The 17,778-nt window shown below is 40.1% G+C and overlaps 1 protein-coding gene across 1 annotated transcript in view; it reads right to left on the reverse strand.

The window, feature by feature from the left end:
- Positions 1-17,778, reverse strand: part of PLXDC2 (plexin domain containing 2) — a 475,164-nt gene that overhangs the window by 290,014 nt on the left and 167,372 nt on the right. The window contains exon 2 of the mRNA XM_059183993.1: positions 14,375-14,586. Coding sequence (XP_059039976.1) covers positions 14,375-14,586 — 212 coding nt within the window. The remainder of the gene's footprint in view (positions 1-14,374; positions 14,587-17,778) is intronic.

The raw sequence follows: 17,778 nt of genomic DNA on the forward strand, positions 1-17,778 counted from the left end.
TTTTTTTTGACACTGAATTCAGCTCAACATATAGTTTCTGCCTCTGAGATGCACAAGAAGGCAGCTATGAGGTGATTTCTGAGAGACAACATGGTATGTTTGTGTCAATTAAGAATCTGATTAATCATCTGTGCGGTATACACTAGCAACAGAATTTGTTGGCCCATTGGATAGATGGGCCTGTGGACATATTTTATTTTACCATCACTGTATTAGTCCACATGTGATTAAGAAAAACAATGAAAGAGGGGCACCTGGGTGACTCAGTTGGTTGAGTATCTGTCTTCAGCTCAGGTCATGATCCTGGGGTCCTGGGATCAAGCCTCGCATCAGGCTCCCTGCTTGGCAGGAAACCTGCTTCTCCCCCACTCTGCTCATGTTCACTATCTCTCTCAAATAAATCAGTAAAATCTTGAAAGAAAGAGAGAGAGAGAATTGCCAACATTTAAGCGTTTTGGTATCTCTTGAGAAACTACAAGATCTGCCATCTTGTGCCCATGTTCCCATATGGCCACAGTCTGCTGTCCCGGGGTAACAGACACCTCACTAGCTGGGTATTCTTACTCTGGTCTGCTACACTGCCCGTGTCCCATCGTTCTCCTACATCCAGGAAGAAATTCCCTTGACTAAATCATGCTGCGTGTGCCATTATTTATTTATTTATTTATTTATTTATTTTTTGGGCTATGACTGGCATGACCCCAGGGACCAGAACCTGTCAACTGAATGTAAATTCAGTGATTATCTTTAAATATGGGACTGAAGAATCAGAACACTCAGAACCCAAGCAAGGCAATTTTAGTAAAATCACAGGAAAACAAACTTGCAGTGTGCTAGGAATTTAGGAAGTGAAATCTTTACTATATGGAATTCTGTTTGACGGATATCTACCTGAAGGAAAGGGAGTAATCAAACCGAAATGGTGGTTGGTACCGACATTTTAAAAACGTAACTCGATTACTTCATGTTAGAAGTAGGCAGGTATATAATCCATCCAGCAAATGGAAGGAGAAACTCCAGATTGATCACATCACAGGGGAACTTGGAAATCTGTCTCTCCTGATTCCCTACCGGTTAGGATATCGGTTAGCCTGGGCATGGAAACCCGGGGCTATAGATGGAAGGAAGAAGTGGGTATGCCACCCTGCAAAGGTCCTGTGGTTGATGAGCTGCTCCCCCTCTTTTCTACTGAGAGGCCCGGGGCCCCTGCCTATGTGGAAGCACTACTAGGGTGAGCAGTCAACTGACAAAGCCCCGTTAGCACTCCGGGCGGGTCAAGATTCATAGCTGTGGTTTCAGGTTTCGTATCAGTAGCTTGGACAGAAAGCAGTAAAGCACATCTAGGTTCCTAGTCTCTGTCCTCAGGAATGTGTGTTTCCGCAGCATTTTAATTTCTGGTTTTCTGGGAGGGGAAGCAGAGAGAAAGACTGGAAAAGGGATAAAATCAGCCACAGGAGAAGCTAAATGACTAAAGAAAGAGGCAGCCGGCTCTAGCACGGAGGATTCCTTTCCCGGCCTTTGCAAAATGCTGGGGGCGTCACTTCGCTCCAGTCCAGAACTCTGTTATGGAGTGATCCTGCTGCATTCTGGCACACTGCTGTCTCTTACTTGGGTTTTGTATGTGGACAGACTCAAATCTGTAATCCCTCAAAAATACAGCTTTGGGGATGAGAGGAGAAAATCAGGGTAGGGAGCATGAGCTTTCCATCAGTACAAGGAGATGGGGGACTCCCGTGGAAAGAAGCTCTATTTCCAGATGGGCACTGAGGATGTGTCTCTGTGTCTGTACAGGAGAGCAGGAGGGGGGCTCCCCACCACAGCCACGGGATACGCGCTTTCTCTGCACCTCTGTAACTGCCTTTCCCTTGTTCTTCATCTCTTCCTTGGCAGAAGTGAATGGTACTCAGACCATCTGAGTGCACAAACAAATCTACTGTTGCACAAAGAATCCCAGCGGATGAACTATAATTGCATACCCCACTTCACTACTCATTTTAATGTGGAAATGGCCAACACAAACATCAAGCTTTTGCTGGTAATCTAGTGTTAGTCCTTGTCACATTCTGTTTTACTCACAGTCCAAGCCACAAGTGAGTCTTGGTTTGCTTGGTCAAAAAAGGAAGGAAAGTCTTTCTATCTTTTCTGGGTTTTGTGTTTAACCCTCGCTTAAATACCACTCTTCCGGCATCTAATAAAATCTGCTTCAGATCAATGAATGCTTTATGAACATGAACAAAATCTTCAGCCTTGTCTTCTCTATAAGAGGTTGTCATCTGAGTTAGACTTCCCCAGTCTGGCTCTTTTGAAATAGTCTGGTCATTTCATGGCTTTATGGTTTGGAGAAATAGCCACAGAGTTTCATTTGCCAAACCTTGCTTTAAATAGAGAGGCCTTTTCACTTTCTCTAGAAGGGAACTTACTTTATACCTCTCCCATGACCTTGCAGTAATGGAGACACAGGAGGGCAGATTTAGACCCCAAGAGGTCAGTTGTCTGTGAATTTCTAGACAAAAGCAATATTCAGCGGAGACGGCAACTTTACCACTAAGGAAAAAGAGGGACCACAGCGATCAAAACAGACCAGGAAACAAGCCTCACAGGGTCCAGGTACTGAACAGGGTCCATGAAGGGAGAGAATTGGCGGGCCCCATCAGAGCTGCTCCATTATCTGAAGCCCAACATCCTATGTCCTTTCCAGTTTTCATAATGTCTAATCCCCATTATTTAGAGAAACTCATTATGATTTGATTCCTTGTCCTCTCTTCATCTTCCAGCATCATAATCCAAAGAACATATTTAAAGCATTCACTGAAGCAAAAGGGAGACTTGGCCAGCCCTCCAAGTAGGTGTTTAATTTTTAATGTCCTCATGGGAAAAAAATGTGCTGGTTGTATTGCTTAGGGAAATAGGACACTGAATTCAAGTACAAACTAAGGGTCAGATAGAAGGGCGCTATTCAAGCCACCGTCAATTTTCTCCTATAGAGGGAAGTTTTATTAACCATGATTAGGACTGATGAACACACACATTTATGTACTTGTACATACACACAATATATGCACACACAAATATCCATAGATAACACACACAAACATACATTTACAAATTACCGAAATTAATATTTACAGGCTTTGAAGAAAAAAGTCTCTAGGATATGTCAACTTGGCCTACACATATGGGGTTTTTTAAACTAACTACCTACAATGCCAAATTCTTCAATTTTAATTTTGCAACTGTAGACCAAAGAAAGACAATGGCACATTGGTGTAGCAGCTACTGAGCAGATAGAAGATCACAAGGTAGTAAGCAGTGTTAGAATGAAAAGGAACAAAGCAAGAAAATTAATGTTTGTCCCAGATTCTGCTTCCATGCTGTCAACTTTCTCGTTGCTTTGTTTCAGGAACCGTTTCAAAGCAGGAAATCATTTCCTCTTTCTAGATTCTTTATTGCCAGCATTTAAAAAGTCAATAGGAAATCAGAAAGGACAGTCCCACAGTCATTTACCATTTATTCTAATTTGCATTCACAAGTGCTAACCAACTTAAAAAAAATAATTCCCTTTGAAGACGGTTAAACATTTTTCTTAAGGACATAAAAATGCATGATTTTTTTCTTTTGTTCTTTTATGTAAATGATTTTGGTTGTATGCAGAATATATCATATTCTTTTTTTAAGTAACAAAGTGAAGAAATATACCTTTACAAAGCAAAATTAGAAAAAACCAAATCCTTCAAGCGGCCATTACAATTGTTCAGCAACAAAAATGCCTGAACAAAGCATGTCAAACACATGCTAAATCACAAGAAAACCTCTTCAGTAAGGCAAAATAACATTTTGACCATCCTGGCAAAAGTGATCTTGATTTCCATTTCAGTTCTGTGTGGACCAATGAGTGACTGAACTGTAGCTTCCTTCTGGTCTGTAAACAGACTCTTGTTGGATGGGCTGTCGGCAGGAGGGACGGGGAGGCTCTGAATACAGTGATTATTTCTGTAGATTTCTAGCAAAGATACCACTTTCCACAGGTTTCTGAGGAACAGTATATATACAAAGATTAGTCTAAATCTTTTGTTTACCGTGAGAGACAATTTTACTACCACCAGGCCCAATTAGTAATGTGAGGAAAATTTCTAATGATAATTATTATTTTGATCTGGCATATTTCTATATTTATTCATAAGGTTGTTTCCTCTATTCTTTAGATTTCTTTTTTTCCAATTTGAATATGACATTTTTCTATTCTGGTACAGATTGATTCCGCTCACTTATAAAATCATGACATCTGATTTCTCACTGGGCAGAGAAAGAGGATAAGTAATTCTTTGTTCAAATGGTATTTAAGAAGGAGAATAATTGTTTACACTTGATTTTTAAGATAATAGATCCCTATGTAGTACTATTTTTAATGAATGAATTCACTGTCTTTTTAAGTTCTTTGGGAAGGTTTGATAGTGTTTCTATGTAAACATTTCCAGAACATGAAATTTTAAATGATCTTTTACCTATACTACTTTTAAATGACAGAACAAGTTAAAAAACACATTCAAATATGACCACTGTGCAAAGTCTAACTTCAGATAATTGGAGACTATTACAACTTAAAATTTTCTTAGAGAATAAAAAAATCTGACAATCACAAGTCATTGCATTTAACTTTGAAAATTATAAAATGTTCCAGGCTAGAATTCACAAAACCCTAAAAGGTTAGGAAGAAGCCTTACTAACATTTTTTTTTTTTTTTAAGGCAGAAAATCCCATCACCGGATGAAATGCTTTTAGTTTTAGAAGTACCTAAAAGACTGTAACTAAGAGAAATGTTTAAGTTAAACAGATAGAATTTTGCTTTGTAAGACTTTCTTTCAAATACTTTTGGTCACAAGTGGGATCAGTACTGTGAATCCAAAATACGACAGATGATAGATGATAGCTAGAGGTGTTGTCTAAAAGGTGAATGTTAGTGTTTTCTATAGCTTTACTCTTTGAGCTGGAGATTGGGTAAACATATGACATTTACAAAAAAAGGCTAGAAATTATTCATAAAAGAGAAATAATTTCAGTAGTGTTTAATCCCTTCATTCAATTCAGTGCCCTGGATTCCAAGCTATTATTTCAATTTAAGAGCTCAGGCCTGAAATACTGTATAGAAAATAGCTCAAAACAACTGTCCCCAAGGGCTGCAGAGTTCAATCCCTCTCTTGTTTCTAGACAGCTTCAGATACCTCTGTGTTGCTGAGGCATGAACAGAAAGGTTTTCTTTCTTTCAAGAGGAAAATTAAGGTATTTACTCTTTTCATTCTGAATGTTAACCACCCTTTCTTAAAAGGGCCTTCATATATTTGATGCCTTCCTTAATAGAGTATAGAGTGCCACATTAGCAAATTTCTTTATGACAGAGGCAAAAGCGATGCATATGAATATATGTATGCATGCTTTGTTACAAAGAGACCCTTCTCTGCCTTAAAGCTGCTTCAGAAATACAAGGTGAAGGGAAAGTCCCCTGAACACTTAGTAAAAATATACATCATTGCTTAAAAATAAAAATGCAATTTTTCATACCTTCAGTGTAAAGAGTCAGGAAATTTTAGGTGTCTCCTGTATTTGTAAAGGCCAACTCATCTGTAATGTAAAGACTTTTGGTGTTTCCATCTAAGTCATAATATTTGGCAAAGACTCATGACATATCTTTGAAAAGGTCCACAGGAACTTTGGGGGTCACGTAAAGTTACAGACCATCACTGTTTATCAGAGGCCTGTAGTCTTTATTTTTCCAGTGCACTGGGGCTACATGACAGAGTGCAGGTTGATTTGTTAGATAAAATAAGTGGTGAACACTTGGTGTGATTTAGTGTACTCAAGAGGTATTAGTATCTCTAAAAATTAAGTTCGCTTCATCATAGGGGCTGGCAGATTCATTACGCTCCAAATCTTTATGGGCATAATAAGCAGTGGCCCCAATACTCCCCCAGATATAGTAATAAAAATCATGCTATTGACATGCCTGTGCCAACCCAAACCTATTTAGTCTTTGAGCTATAATCACTTTCTTACTCTGTTTCTGATTCTGAAAAAGAAAAAAATCATAGAAAAAAACGAGTCCTTAAAGTTAATCAATTAATATAGAATGAAGGTGTCCAGTGAATGACCCCAAAAGCTGCCTCTCTATTGCCCAGAAGCTACCTATCTAAGGAGACACGTTATGCACCACACAATGAAATGTACTCAATCTGAACCCAGCTTTCTGTGGCACCTGGTAACCCCAGTCCAGGTGCTGGTCCTTCCTAAAGGACTGGCAGGTAAGCCTCATGGCTTGTGCCTGACCTTTGGAGATGTATACATACATATATATATATATATATATATATATATATATATATATATTTTTTTTTTTTTTTAAGATCTTAATTATTTATTTGATAGAGATACAGATAGAGCAGGAGAGAGCACAAGTAGGGGGAAGGGCAAAGGGAGAGGGAGAAGCAGGCTCCCCACTGGGCAGGGAGCTCTATGCAGGGCTTGATCTCAAACGCGGGGATCATGACCTGAGCTGACCGACTAAGCCACCCAGGCATCCCGATCCTTGAGTATTTATTTCCCTTGTGCAATGCCAGTCCCATGCTTCTCCAAATAAAGGGGAAAACCAAATGGCACACAGCCCTGCCTGGAGCACTGACCCTCAGTGGGACCCTTCTTCATGGACTGCCCAGAGAATAGGGGACTCAAGCATCTGCTGTCTTTTTTGCTCCTGACTTCAGGCCCATACTTAGTGGACACTTGGGCCTTCACCCTAAGACCCTTGCTCAACATATTAAAAACTGTACACATTCTGGACTACCAAAATAATTAATCTGTTTTTTCAGTAAGATTTTTAAAAAAAAAAAATCAATCTAAATAAATATCTAGACCTATGGCATTAAGCAGTACTATCGTTTTTGATATTGGAAATAATAATTTTCATACAAGTGTGTTTTGAATGTCCCATTGGAAGTTGGTCTGGACAAAAAGGAAAAAGGATTGCAAGATAATACAATAAGAATTCAGTTGATTAACAGCTACCTGGTGTTCCCTCTGTTAGGGGTTTTCTCTCGCTGCCCTCGTTAATACAAAGAAAGGCAGAAAATAATAGCTGGGTCCTCATGAAAGGTAGGAAATTGAGGTAGGAAAACTCTGTGCAATATTTTTACAATTAATCTAAGGGGTCTGGGAGAGGGAGGTTAAATGTGGTGTTCTCTTTATACATGAAGAACACAGGAATATTATTCACTCTAAAACATAATTCTTGTTCTGAAATAAATTATATGACTAATACACTTAATAATTTTACAACCTGTATGTATCACTTCAAAAACTATTTCCATGCTGTTCCTGCAAGTAAACTCAATTAGCTAACGGTGAAGCATCATAGAGATAATTCCGTTATTTTTTACAGAACTCTTTGAAGGGCGGTTACGGATCTTTTTTCATTTTTGTTTCAATAGAGAGCTGACATGTCAAGCTAAGAATAATCTATAATTGAGCAAGATATATGATACTCTATTTTAATCCTCATTATCTTTTTAGAGGATGAGCAATAATTGCAGGTAAGTTCTGCCTGACTTACTATTTTCAGTGCATTTTCTTCTCTGAAGACTAAAAGTCCTCATCAATATTCTAGAAGAAACCAAATGGGATTCAATCAAAAGTTTAAAACCAGGTATTTTTGCCAATGACCCAAACAGAAGGCATAAAAATAGACTTTGTTGTCAGTGTACATACAACCTTTGGCAATATGAAGTTGAAAACATCAGGCCAGTCTCCAACCCATATGAGATGGGAGGTGTCAAGTGTGTGACAGGTCACCCTGCCAGGGAAGGAGATAATAGGGATCCATGAGGGACTCCTGGCATCAAGCAAGCACCAGAATCGGGGGCAAGATTTCGGTCATGGTGGCTGGTATAAGTTAGTGAGTCAAAATCAGCGTATTTCTGAAATTCTTATGGTCATCCATAACTTTCCTCTAACAACCATCTCATTTTACCTGACGACAGTTCTCATCTAAATTTAATTCATCTCTCCATCCCTCAGATTTGGGCTTTTGGATGCAAGTCCCACTCAGCTGACCCTCTGCCCCCAGCAGTATTTTAGGAGCATCAGTGCAATCCTGCCTTTCCCTATTTAAAAACTTTCAGTAGCTTCCATGTACCTTCTTGATCAATTCTCAATTTCTTAGCACAGTGTTAACACTTGTGTCCCCCCAAACCCCAGATTCATAAGTTGACACCTAGTCCTCAATGTGATGGCATGTGGAGGTGGGGCCCTTGGGACATGATTAGGTCACGAAGGTGGCATCCTCCTGAATGGGATCAGTGCCCTTATAAAAGAGACCCCAGAGAGCTTTCTATTCCCTTCAGCCATGTGAGGACACAGCAGAGAGACAGTCCTCCATGAACCAGGAAGTGGGCTCTCCTCAAACAACAAAATCAAACCTGCCAGCAGCTTATTTTGGACTTTCCAGATTGCAGAACTGTGAGAAATAACTGTATGTCATGTAAGTCCCCCGGTCTCTGGTAGTTTTGCTATAGGAGCCTGAAGAGATCAGGACACATCACCTAAAAGGGAGTTTAAAGCCTTGGTCCTGCCTATCTGTCTAAAACTCTCTGTCTAGAAATACCCGGATGCTTGGCTACCTTTTAATGTTCTCTTCCTCACTTGCTTTAGATGATGCCTTGTCTCTTTGTTAATCCCGGCTCTCTACAGAATAAGGGTCTTCTTCTAGGTGCTGATTAACTTATGCAGTACTTCTCCTCCTTTCCAATCACACACCCTCACAATGCTTGCTTTCTCATCTTCTGTGGAACCAAATCTGACACCTACATTGCATTTGGGAAATTTCAATTCACTATTGAGTGGAGTAAGTGTGCTTCTCCAGGATTAATCTGAGCACTCCCTTCACACGGCTTTCTGATTCTGCAACCACATACTGAAGCCTCTGCGAGTTTAAGATCTCCTAAAATGGAAATACCTCATTAAAAAAAAAAAATCTACACCAGCTTTTCACATTCATAATAAATATAGTAGCAGAGCTATTCAGTATCAGGTGATACTTTTCTTTCTTTTGGAAAATGTCACAAAGCTGCACAATCATATTCCTCTCATATGTAAGTATTATCTTCTGTGACTTCACTAAGCAGAACGGTGGCCCAGGAAAGAATAGGCATGGCAGTATTTTGTACATTTTCCTTAATCTATTTCTGTGAATGGGGTGATCTTTTACTAACCCATATTTATATTCATTTTTATTATTGTCAGGTCTTTGAATTTTTTTTTTTTTTTTTTTGGTCTTTGAAATGAAGAAAGTCTTGCTTACACTTGAGACACAGCAGCAGTAAGATTTCCATTGATGAAAAATGTTCTGATGTATTCTCTATGTCGCAAACATACCGGGAAGAGTCTGCTGACATTCCGCATTATGGAATGTCTTTTTCTTTGTAATACAATCATCAAAGCAATCATAATATTTTTTTGATAAAGTATTTGCCAGTGACTTCTTTCCTTTCAAGTGGATTGCTTAATTATGGATTGCAATAAAATAATATAGCATATATCATAACTTCATGTGCAGTGGTTAGTGACTGCTAACTTTTTAAAGAAATGTATTGTGAAATTCCTCAAAGGAAGATGTGGACACAATTGGAAATGTGCTATAGCAGAAGATCAAAAAGAGTTGTTACATATGCAAAAAGAAGAAAAACATTTGGCCTCTGGATTTTAGCTACAGCCATCATACATACTTGCTGACCATTCTCAATTACTCCTTCCTCAGATAAGAGCTTTAATGTGAACATAGATGATGCAATGGCTGTATATGGCCACAATTTTTAATTTGGTACCAAAACAAGAAATCCACAGACAGGTTGTTGACAGGCAACTCAATTTAACCTAAGATTGTTCAGGACACTTCTATCTTCAAAATCAATAGCAAAATCTGCTTTGTGGTCTAATTCTCTGCAACTCAAAGGGTGGCCTGTGGGCTGGCCACACATGCAACCGCTGAGAGGCACCGGGTTCACTCAAAATTTCTGAGTCCCTTTGGATCATGGAGCTACACTTACATGATCCATAAACCCTATTTTATTTTGAAAGATTCCCTTCTTCAAGCCATCCCAGTGCTTTTGAATCAAGGCAAAAAAAAAAAAAAAAAAATCACAGTTGACCATTCTTCCTAGAAACATTTTCATTGTCCTAAAATGGGGAAGATGAAGCTCAAAATACTGTATGGAATAAGCAACAGAAACTCCAGGTTTGGTTCAGTGTGTGAGAGAGGAATTTGTGCCACGGAGGCTACAAGAGCTCTGTGCCAGCCAAGAGAGGAGCAACCACCATCAAGGTGAAGATACACGGACTGCTCGTCCACACTCGGGTCCCTGGGGCCATGGGATCCACAGAAGGCTGCTCTAACACGGTGATTCAGCCTTACCTGAAAGTCTTGGGAGACCTTATGTCCCCAAAGGAATGAGAAAAAGCAGCACACCAGTGACCGCTCTTAATCCCCACCCATCAGAAGAAGGCACCGTCATGTGTCCACATGAACAGAGAAAGTATAAGAAGAAAAAGGCAGGCCTAGGTCAACATTCAGATCAGCAGAGGCATTTGCTAACTATTGAGTCTCTACTTATTCATCAGGAAATACAAATGGTTTCACAACATCTTTATATCTTCAGGGGAAGAATATTAAAAGGAAGGGAGGGAGGGAGGAAGGGAGGAGTGAATTTAAGAAAAAAGAAAAGAAAAAGGAAAAGAAAAGAAAAGAGAAAAAAGAAAGCAATGACAACAACAAGAAACTCTGACTGGAAGAATTTTCCAGTTTTCCAGTCCCTCTATTATCTGTTCTTGGGCAGAGCCAGAAAAAATACTGTCACCGAGTTAAGAGAATAACAGTCTTTGTTTATGTCTGAATGAATTTGTGCCAGAATAGTAAATATGCTATTGTCTTTTGTTTTTGTCTTCGGTGAAAGTGGGGTAGAAAGTCTAGACAATGGCTCTAGCAGGGGAGCCCATGCACAGGAATGCCATTCTGGGGGGTTGAAGGCTCACTGGGATACAGATTATTTTCACAGCCACTACTATAGTCAGGGCTCTGGGACAAAATAATTCCCACTCTTGACATCAACTCTGGAAGCATCTAAGGGAAAAAGCACACATTGTCTTTCATGCTCATTGCTTGTATTAAGCGATATAAATCAAAATGCTTATTCCCAAGAGATAAGAAAGACTTAGTCACAATGATGGCACAGAGTAGCCACTCTATCACCATTTGGTTCCTTTCTTCCTTATTTCTGTTTAACTCCATCAGGCAAAATATTTTCCCTAAAAGAGACACAACAATGTTCAAAAATGCCATTTTAAGGGCCAGGATAAATAAACTTTGCAGAGAAGTTTCAGATGTAGGCTTTTGTTTCCAGAACTAGAGGCAGTGCCAAGGAGTGACTTATGGGACTTTAGTCCCCAATAATCTCCATCAAACCCCAGAACCCCATCAGGATAAATAAACTCCTCAAATAAAAGCAGCCTTCTTGTTATGAAATCCAGCTTCAAGAGAGGTCTCCTTCCCCCCACAATGAAACTCTGAAGTCACTCTCACATTGATATTGGGGTGCTGCCACTGTCCAAAATCATCACTTAATCAACATACCATTTACTTTTTCCTTCTCTTAGAGAAAGCAAAGTCAAATAGAAAGAATAAATCTTGGGAGCTGGGTGGGCCTGGGTTTAAATACCAGGCCCTTTATTAAATACTAGCCCCTTTATTCATTAATGGAAGAGTTTAGGGAAAATACTAACACTAAATCTGAAATTGCCCTCATGTAAAGGTCACTGAGATTACCCAACGAACCTGGCGATGCAAGTCTCAGTTCGCTGATACCAGGACCAGATAAAATAATCTCCTTAAGGCCCCTGGCACATGTCAGCACCGAGCAGTCACCCACACACAGCTCCCTGCACCAGCACCATCCTTCTTCCTTTGTTTTATGGACTCAAAATCCCTGACATTATGGGTTCTCCTCTGTTTAAGGTAAGAAAAGAGAAAAACTGGCTGAATAACAACATCATAGCATAACAACAACTGGGATTGTGTTAGGAGGAGTGTTCATACATCCCCGAGCAAAGGGATTTTCTATTTTATGAACGATTCAGAAAATTCAGCATCCTGCGTAGAGATCACAGAGTTCAAGGAATGTGTGTTCTCCCCTTTCAATCTCAGTAAGCTACCAGTTCTGGGCAGAAGAGTAAACACCTCTGATTCTGTTCCGCTCTCCTTTCTTTATGTGGCACCCCAGCTAAAGAGTGCTCAGGGAAGAATTATGTTGCCCTCTCCGAGTTGCTATAACAACACTGTTGCCAAAATAGCAGGCACTCTGCAGGAGTCAGAATAGCCTCTTACAGATATTATATGACTTCTGCTCCTGGCACCTCCTCTGTGTCCTGTTAAGGGGCCTGGCTGGGGCAGCCGGGGAGCATGAGTCCCATACCAGCTAAGGGGATGGAGAGGGGTTTTGAAAATCGCTGGGCCTCTTGCATACACAGAATCCCAATGACTTGTGCTTCACCTCTTCTGAAGATTCCTCTCACTCTGTAGGAACAAAATGATGCCTTGATACTATTTGGAGAACGATGTAGTGTCTGTTTCATGAAGTTGAGTTCTTTTCCTAAATAATGAGTATTTCACGGCAGTAAAAAGAATCTTGTCTGGTTCTAAAAACGTATAAACCTGCTACCTGGGAGAAAATATTCAGCTCAAGAGAGAATATTCAAAAGACAATATTCAAGAGACAATATTCAAAAGGGCAATGGCCAGACCACAGATAACCACAGAACTCTGACCTCCAACCTCTATAGCAACCAGTCCAGTAAGCCAGAATGTAAGCTTGGCAGCAATCAGCACTGAATGGGCAGGAGCTGATGAGCAACTGACAGCTTTCCTATTTTTCTTCCCTAGGTCCAACTCAGTATATATGCTCCCCAAATCGATCACAAGAGATGCTCTGCTTCCAATTGGCCCATCTCCAGCTCCTCCATGCCAACAACTTCCAGTGAGCGCATACCTGAAGACTTTTTTTAAAGACGTATTTATTGAGAGAGAGAGTGAGAGAGAGCACATGCATGTTCTCATGCCCACAGTGGGGGGGGGGGGCAGAGGAATAGAATCTTTAAGCAGACTCGCTTCTGAGAGCAGAGCTGTAAACAGAGGCTTGAGACCCTGAGATCATGACCTGAGCTGAAACCATGATTTGGATGCTTAACTGAGCCACCGAGATGCCCCATCCTTCTCTTTTTTTAAGTAAGAAATTTTCCCACTCCCTTGCCTGCTTTTGAGTCTCTGCCAGAGGGACATGATGGAAGCTGACTCTTGCTAGAGCAAACTGAATAAATAACCTCCATTCTCATTTGCGTGTTTTTTTGCTTATTTCCATAAGATTGACCTGTTTGTTTTTGTTAGATCTAGTGGACTAACAGGATCATATTTTATGATTTGCAATGCTAAGGACTATGAGAATTTAAGCCATGTAATACCACCCTTGAGGCCTCTGGGCAACCTTGCAGTCTGCCCAGAATGTGTCCTCAGTGAACTTCCATCCTCATCAAACCCATCTCCAACTCTCTTCCTCCCACTTCAGGGCTCCAACCATAATAAAGAACCGCTCACAGTCATGGAGTGAATGACCATTTCCATTTGCCCAGAACTGCCTTGTTTCTAGCACTGAAACCCAAGGAAACCATTCAGCCCCAGTTCAGGGGGGACCATCGGTCACCCTATGAGACTCTCCAGCATGCCCCAGCATCTAAGACTCTGCCATCGCAGATGTAATTCCCTCTGCCCGGAATCGTCTTTTTCACCCCTGACAGGAAACCAGCCTGGCAAACTCCCCTCAACCTGCCAAGCCCCTGCCTAAATGTCCGTTCCCAGGCTGAGCCTCTTTGAACGGCCCAACCTCAGTCCAGCAGGTGATCTCTCCTTCCTCCATGACGTGCTCTAGCTTGTATATATCCTTGTACATATCACGTAGCACCGTGCTGATCTGGTACACAGCGACTGCCTTGCAGGTGCTGTATCGTGTTCCTCTTTGTGTCTCCTCTTGGTCGTCCCCACAGCAAACCAATGTTTGTGTGTTTTGTGAGTAAATCTACTCATAGGTGATTCAATGGCTTAGCTATGATGTATTTAGTTATTTCATATAGGTAAAATTATTGATTACTGAATTACTGAATATGGACTAATTATTTATTAATGAGTTAAATTAATCCTTACCAAAAAAATAATCCAAAAGCTCCTGATTGAACAAAAGGCGGAGCCTGTACCCTGGTGAATCCATTTCAGTTACCCAGATGATTTCCCTACCTCAATCTGGGTGGTATTGTCCTGCCCATCATCCAGCAGCAGGTCCGTGAAGCCTCTGGGCTCTGGGGAGTCTTGGCCCATGCTTGCTCGGTTGGAGTCTACTGCCTTGAGAGCATCCAAGCTCCTTTTCCACCGGTGGCTGAAGGCATGTGTGTCCACTTTCACTTCCTCTTCTGTTTGCGGGAAGACCTGAGCAACTTGATAGTGCCAGTCTGTTCGAGCAAGAAATAAAATAACGAGTTACCACTTGTTATGAGTCATACACATGCTAGCTAATAGAGCAGAAAGATAATTTTGCCTGTCATGAAGACAGGAAACTAACTCCTAGCAGGGAAATCTGTTTAATTGTAATATTTTGAGTCGGTATGAACATCTCTGAGTAGAACGGAATTTTCAAACACGCCATAAGTCGTGACAATGGTTAATGGGCAGATTCAGCAGAGTCCCTAAAACAGATGTGCAGCCCTAAAGCAATGCATTTTTATTCTCTCCCCTCCCTGCCCTCCACACACACACTTCATAAACATTCTCTAGTTGTTCTGAGAAAATAAGCTACAGTCCCAACAAAAGAATGAAACCTAGTGTCTGTTAGCACATTTGAAGAAAATAAAAGCCAGACATTATTAACTTGTGAGCTTACATTCCTTTCACACAAATTCTCCTAGGGAGGAAAGAGGCAACCGTGTATTCGAATGGGTTAAATAATATATGGAACGATCTTTGTGTAAATGTGTTAACCTGCCTTGTAGCTCACCAGTCCGATTTGGTTCATTGCCTACCTCATTTAGTAAGTAACACCCTCAGGAGGCATCGTGAAGGCTCTTGTTCATTTGTGCCTTTCTCACCTTGGGCTCTTGTCAAGGCGGTAAAGGATGACAGTGATAGGCACTTCGAGAAATGGATGGGAAAGCAAAGAGACCAAATCACAAAGGTATTTTAAAGCCATCAGCAGGGACTGGCCTCACTGACCCAGCTCATCCTACTACTACAGGAGGGAAAATAAGATTTAATCATTACTCCTAGTCTTTCATTTCAGTAGGTCAGTAGGGGAAGGTGTATCACAAGTATGGGAAATTCAGTTTCTGACTAAGAGGAACAGCCTTCTACACAACTATTGCCCAAAGATATGAATTGACAGTCTTTATAACTGGCAGGATACAGGTTCAAAAAGGGCTACGAGAGCAGTGATTTAATTATAGCTGCGATGTTGCCCTCAATAGGAGAACATTCCAAGAAACGAAGATGTATTTAATGTGACTTGCAATACCATTGTATCAGCTACTTACACTCTAGTAACTAAGTTAAGGCTACCACTATTAATCACTTGTAAATGGTCTAAAATATTCCCTTTTCATCAGGAAGGTGACAATAACTCTACCAGACAGAAAGGATATTCCTTGGTTTCACCATGAACTTATCTTCTTCATGCCTTGGCAGATACAGCCCAGAGAAAAATACCACCATAGTGTTGGTAATCTACACTTTTCCCCGAGCTCATAGAATATTAGAGCTTAAAAGAACCGTGAAGACAGAAATGGCCAAGAGTTCCACAAAAAAGAAACCAAGAGCCAGAGAAATGAAGCACCATGCACAATTCCCAAAATTGTTGTAAGGCTAAAAAATCTCATGTACATAAAGGGTTGATCATGTTCCACCCTGACACACACGGTAAACATTCAATAATTATGTCTAATGAGTATTGTTACCATCACTATAGAAAGTGTTTCTTTTTTAACACTGTTGTCCCACTGGCCATTGAATGGTGCTCAGTAAATGCCTGTTGAATGACTAATGGATAAATGAACTGTTGACAGTCTCTTTGGAGCAAGAATGATTGGACCAGCCAGAATTAAAGGAAAAAATATTGTACAAAGATTCAAAAGAGCTGGGGTACATTTTTTTTTAGGTTTCCAGGATAGGGGGCCCAGCATAATTTAAAAAACTCTGTGCTTCGGTTGCCCTATATATTTTTTTTATATATATTTTTTAAAGATTTTTAATATAATTTTTTATTTTTTATAAACATATATTTTTATCCCCAGGGTTGCCCTATATTTTAAGAGGGAATGAAAATATCTTACCTATGAAAGAGGACAGCTTTACCCGAGGATGTGTCAGGCTCTAAGACCTATGATTCTAAGCAACGCTACATAAAGCAATTTTATTTGCTTTATTTATATATCCTGCCTCATTACCAAAAAATATATGAGGCAGCTTACAACAAAAGCAAGCAATATAGTTTTATAATAACCAGATAAGACCTGCTGCCCAACACTTAGGTTGAGTTTAGAGGTGTGCGTTTGTCCTGCACTAAGGGGGGTGGCCCTCCGAATACAAATAATCATATCAGAACAACTAGAAATCTATGCAGAATTCTTGTTAGAATGTCAATCTAGGTAGGAAATGTAGCCAGTGTAATGCAGTTAAAAGATTAAATGCTCCTGGATTTAAAAATGTTTCTTAAAAAGAAAAAAAAAAAAAAAAGAAAAAAAAATCACACAAAGGGAATAGCTCCAAGCAGAGATTTGTCATTCCTCTAAAATGTAAATCAGGAAGTCTACCTAAAACTTCCAAGAATTAGTCTTTATTAAAATCTTCAAAATAGAATTTTCAAAACAACTCTTGGTTTCTTTGAAATGGGTGCTATTGTTGGATATCAACTGCCTGATCTTAATGTTATTATTATCTTCTGAAGAATTGTAATAGAAGACAAAATATGGCATTTTCCATGATGCCTGTAGGCCAGTAACGTTATAGTAGCCTTTGTGATTCTTCCAAGGGCAGGGAGAGATGGACGAATAAGTAACATTGGAGGGGATGTCTGCACAGAAAGTCAACTTCTCAACTGCCTGGAGTCCCCTTTCTCATTTTCCCCCTACCCTAGAGAACACATGAAAAGGCGCTTCAAAACTCAGGGGTGATAAAGCCCACGTTCTCCATTGTTAAATTAATTAAACAAAGAGATCAATAGATTGAGGTGGTTCTGATACCTGAGAAGTGTATGCAAACAAAGCAAATCCTATACCTATAAATGCCTCCAGGTTGAGAAATCGAGACCCAAGGATAACCAGTCTCACACAGCCAACTGTGCTTCTCTGAATCAGGTAATTGCTTAAGCCAAGCAAACAGTTTGCTTTCTTTTGCCTTTTCCCCATGTAAGTCTCTCCCCCAGCCCCTGTTTTTGTGGCCCTCCTGATCCTTTCTAGCTCAGTGTTGCTGGAATGAAACTGATATATTTTACGTAAATTCTTGAAATTTTTAAAAATATGCCTCAGTTTATCTTTGAACACCACTTAAGTTGAAATTTGGGATGTTTGATTAATGTGTCAAATTCTTATTTTCATCATGAATATTCAAACTAAGGCTTTAGCAGGATTACTGGGGAAGGTAAATTTCACAGACAG

Source organism: Mustela lutreola, chromosome 8, assembly GCF_030435805.1.
Source record: "Mustela lutreola isolate mMusLut2 chromosome 8, mMusLut2.pri, whole genome shotgun sequence".
Classification (NCBI taxonomy): Eukaryota; Metazoa; Chordata; class Mammalia; order Carnivora; family Mustelidae; genus Mustela; species Mustela lutreola.